This window comes from Mus pahari, unplaced genomic scaffold (genome assembly GCF_900095145.1).
Source record: "Mus pahari unplaced genomic scaffold, PAHARI_EIJ_v1.1 scaffold_13737_1, whole genome shotgun sequence".
NCBI classification, from domain to species: Eukaryota; Metazoa; Chordata; class Mammalia; order Rodentia; family Muridae; genus Mus; species Mus pahari.
In genome coordinates, this window is record NW_018392316.1 from 3,649 (window position 1) to 6,693 (window position 3,045).

The 3,045-nt window shown below is 37.9% G+C and overlaps 1 protein-coding gene across 1 annotated transcript in view; it reads right to left on the minus strand.

The window, feature by feature from the left end:
* LOC115063318 (dynein heavy chain 7, axonemal-like) overlaps positions 1-2,466 on the minus strand; it is a gene marked incomplete at its 3' end in the record, with an annotated part of 4,210 nt that extends 1,744 nt beyond the window's left edge. Inside the window, exon 1 of the mRNA XM_029534669.1 lies at positions 2,323-2,466. Within this exon, the coding sequence (XP_029390529.1) occupies positions 2,323-2,466 (144 nt within the window). The remainder of the gene's footprint in view (positions 1-2,322) is intronic.
* Between the last annotated feature and the right edge of the window lie 579 nt (positions 2,467-3,045).

The following is a 3,045-nucleotide window of genomic DNA, read 5'->3' on the forward strand; positions in this document are numbered from 1 at the left end:
CTAGAGAAAGTACCCAAGGAGCTTAAGGGGGCTGCAACCCTGTAGGTGGAACAATATGAACTAACCAGTGCCCCCTGAGCTCGTGTCTCTAGTTGCATATGTAGCAGAAGATGGCCTAATCTGCCATCATTGGGAAGAGAGGCCCCTTGGTCTTGCAAACTTTATATGATCCAGCACAGGGGAATGTCAGGGCCAAGAAGTGGGAGTGGGTGGGTAGGGGAACAGGGGCATGGGGACGGAACTTTCAGGATAGCATTTGAAATGTAAATAAAGAAAATATCTAAGAAAAAACATTAAAAAAAAAAGAAAAGGCTATTTTAATTTACTAATTTCTAATCTATAGAAATATGTTCAGTCCATCCTGAAGAGTGTTGTATGCTGTAGGTTTTGTGTAACTTTTGTTTTCCATAAGGGCTACCTGATGTTATATTTTGTTTGTTTTGTTTTTGTTTTTTTCAGTACAGTTGGGCAAATGGTCATTTGAAAATACACGCAAAAATAAAACCTAGTGCACAAAACAGATAAGCTCACACATTGCTGTGCTAGCTTTCCAAGGCTGGCTTTGGTCTGCACTCTTAAAAAGAAGATGCTTGTGCAGAGCCCCATCACCACCCTCCTAAAACACTGAACCTGGGTTCAAGAAGCAGAGAAGTCAAACCAAAGAAAGATTGCCACTCACTAGGTGGCCTTTGATGCTGATCCCTAGCTGCCACATTCCTATACTGTGACCATGGTTGGAATAACAGTGAGCAAGAATGCACAAGAAGACAGTTTTAAATTAGCACATGAGTGTCAACATTCAACTCCTTCCCCTTGTAAATAAGAGGATGAATACATGTGTTGGCATAGCTTATAATCTGCATGGTAACTCCTAGAAACATCTGTGTTGTGTCATCTAGAAAAAGGCATTTTTAACTCTGTAATGAGTAGAAATCAGTCTATGGTGGGTATTCTATGACACCGACATGGATCTCACCACCTTAGATATCCAGTGAGTGCCTGCCTGCTATGCCTCCTACTGGGCACTTCAGAGGATCAGCTGTCTTAAAGCTAGATTGTTTACAGGAACTACTGAATGTCACCACCTTGATCAGTCCCTCAGTCTTGGGCTCAGGATGCACTTGGTATTGTCTCTTCTACAAAACAGCTTTTAGAATACTTCACTCCACACAATGGGCTGCGTGCAAGGTAGATTTATGGGTTCTCCTGTGAAGGTCATTATTACTCATCTAAGACTGTTTCTTACATTTTTAGCAGCTTGNCTAATTTCTAAAATAGAGCTATCTTTCTAGACATAATTAGATTTTCAGACTGAGAATCACCTTAGAAAGTTTCTAATATTAAATTTAATTAGTGCCCATTGAGAGTTAAGAAAAATGATATTTCATGTGTTACCTCAGGTGTTCAAAGAATATCATATTAGATCATGAGACAGTTATGAGCTTAGACTCATGTTGCCTCAGCCCTTACCAGTTTGCCTTCCAAGGGAAATAGAAGGGTATTTCAATCTATTTTCCATTCCTATCAAATATATTAATGAACAAAAATATGAATCTGCTTCTGCATCTACTGTCAAAGGTCACTGAGACACCATGTAATTATTTTATTCAAACTAGTCTTATAATTTATTTCAAAATCTGGCTGAACCTCAAATCACCTAGAGACATCTAGGGGTAGTGATCATAGAGAACTCCGTAATGTTTATTTTTTAAAATGTGACCAAGTAAGGTTGACAAAACCATCAACCCACATACAATGCCCCATGCAAGTCCTAGTTCTAAAAACCTGACACAAAACAAATCTTTTCTTCTCGAAAGTCTAAATTACATATTTTCATACTAATTTTAACTCATTGCATATACTCTCTACTGTAGGCATCAGTAAGTGTTATAAAAGTCATCTTTTCTAACCATAAAAACATAGCAATAGAGTTCATTTGGATAATTATACTCAGTACTTAGAGTTTGGTAATTCTTATCTTATTAACTTGCTATANCAGTGTGCTTCATAAGCTACCTTGACAATATCTGTCCTTGAAAAATGGTAAAATATTAGGAATAAATGCAATAAATGAGTTGGAGTTATGCAAAGGCAAAGTAAGCAGTGAATTTTGACAGACATCGAAATGTGGTGATATGAAGAACCCATAAGCAGAAAACAACTATTTCAGAATACATGAATATGTAAGAAAATTACTAAATTTGGTTCTTCTAATGTATGTCAAGGAATCAAAGTAAAGGGGGTGGGGGGAGTCTATGGAGCCAAGATGGGAGCAGGTCTGATTGCTTCCAGGGCAGCAATAAAAATATCCTTGTTACTTACCCATTGGGAATACAATTTTGTCTCAACTCTTGGCACAAAGCTGACAGCCTTAATCATGATTTCATAGACATTGATGAGGGTATCTATGTAGACATTAAACTCAGGTGCAAACTTAATGGTTTTTTTATCAAGAACCAGCCTCATGATGAAACCTGGATGTTCAAAAGCTCTAGTTGATTCCTGTAAGATTAAATAAAATAACCATAGATATATATAGAAATATAGAGATGTGGAGATCAATTGCTGTGAATGAAAATTATGCCATCCCCAATTAAATACGCAGAACACACTTTCGCTTGTACCTGAGACACCTAAACAAGAGCAGATCCCACTGGAAAAATTGCAGGAGTGATTGCCATCCTTGGTACTGCTTGGTACTGTCTTACTGGACCTAGAAGTTAACTAGCAGGACAAGCACATTGATCCCAAAGCATTGTTCATGCTATAGGAAACAGTCTCCTTCCTGAGATAAAAGGAACTCCTCAAAGCAAGCTATACCCAAGCCTTCAAAACTCAATCATCCCCCAAGGATTTACCCAAATCCTCACCATTGTGATGATAATCTTAACCAAACTGTGCAAGTTGACCTAACCTTTTTATCATGTAAGTGTAATAGATCTGAAGATTCTATTCCATCCTGCTGTCTCATCAGAAAAGCTACCTTGCCAGTTTCCCTTCTGAAAGGGCACACCTTTCTTTCTTTCTTTCTTTATTCTTTTTCTT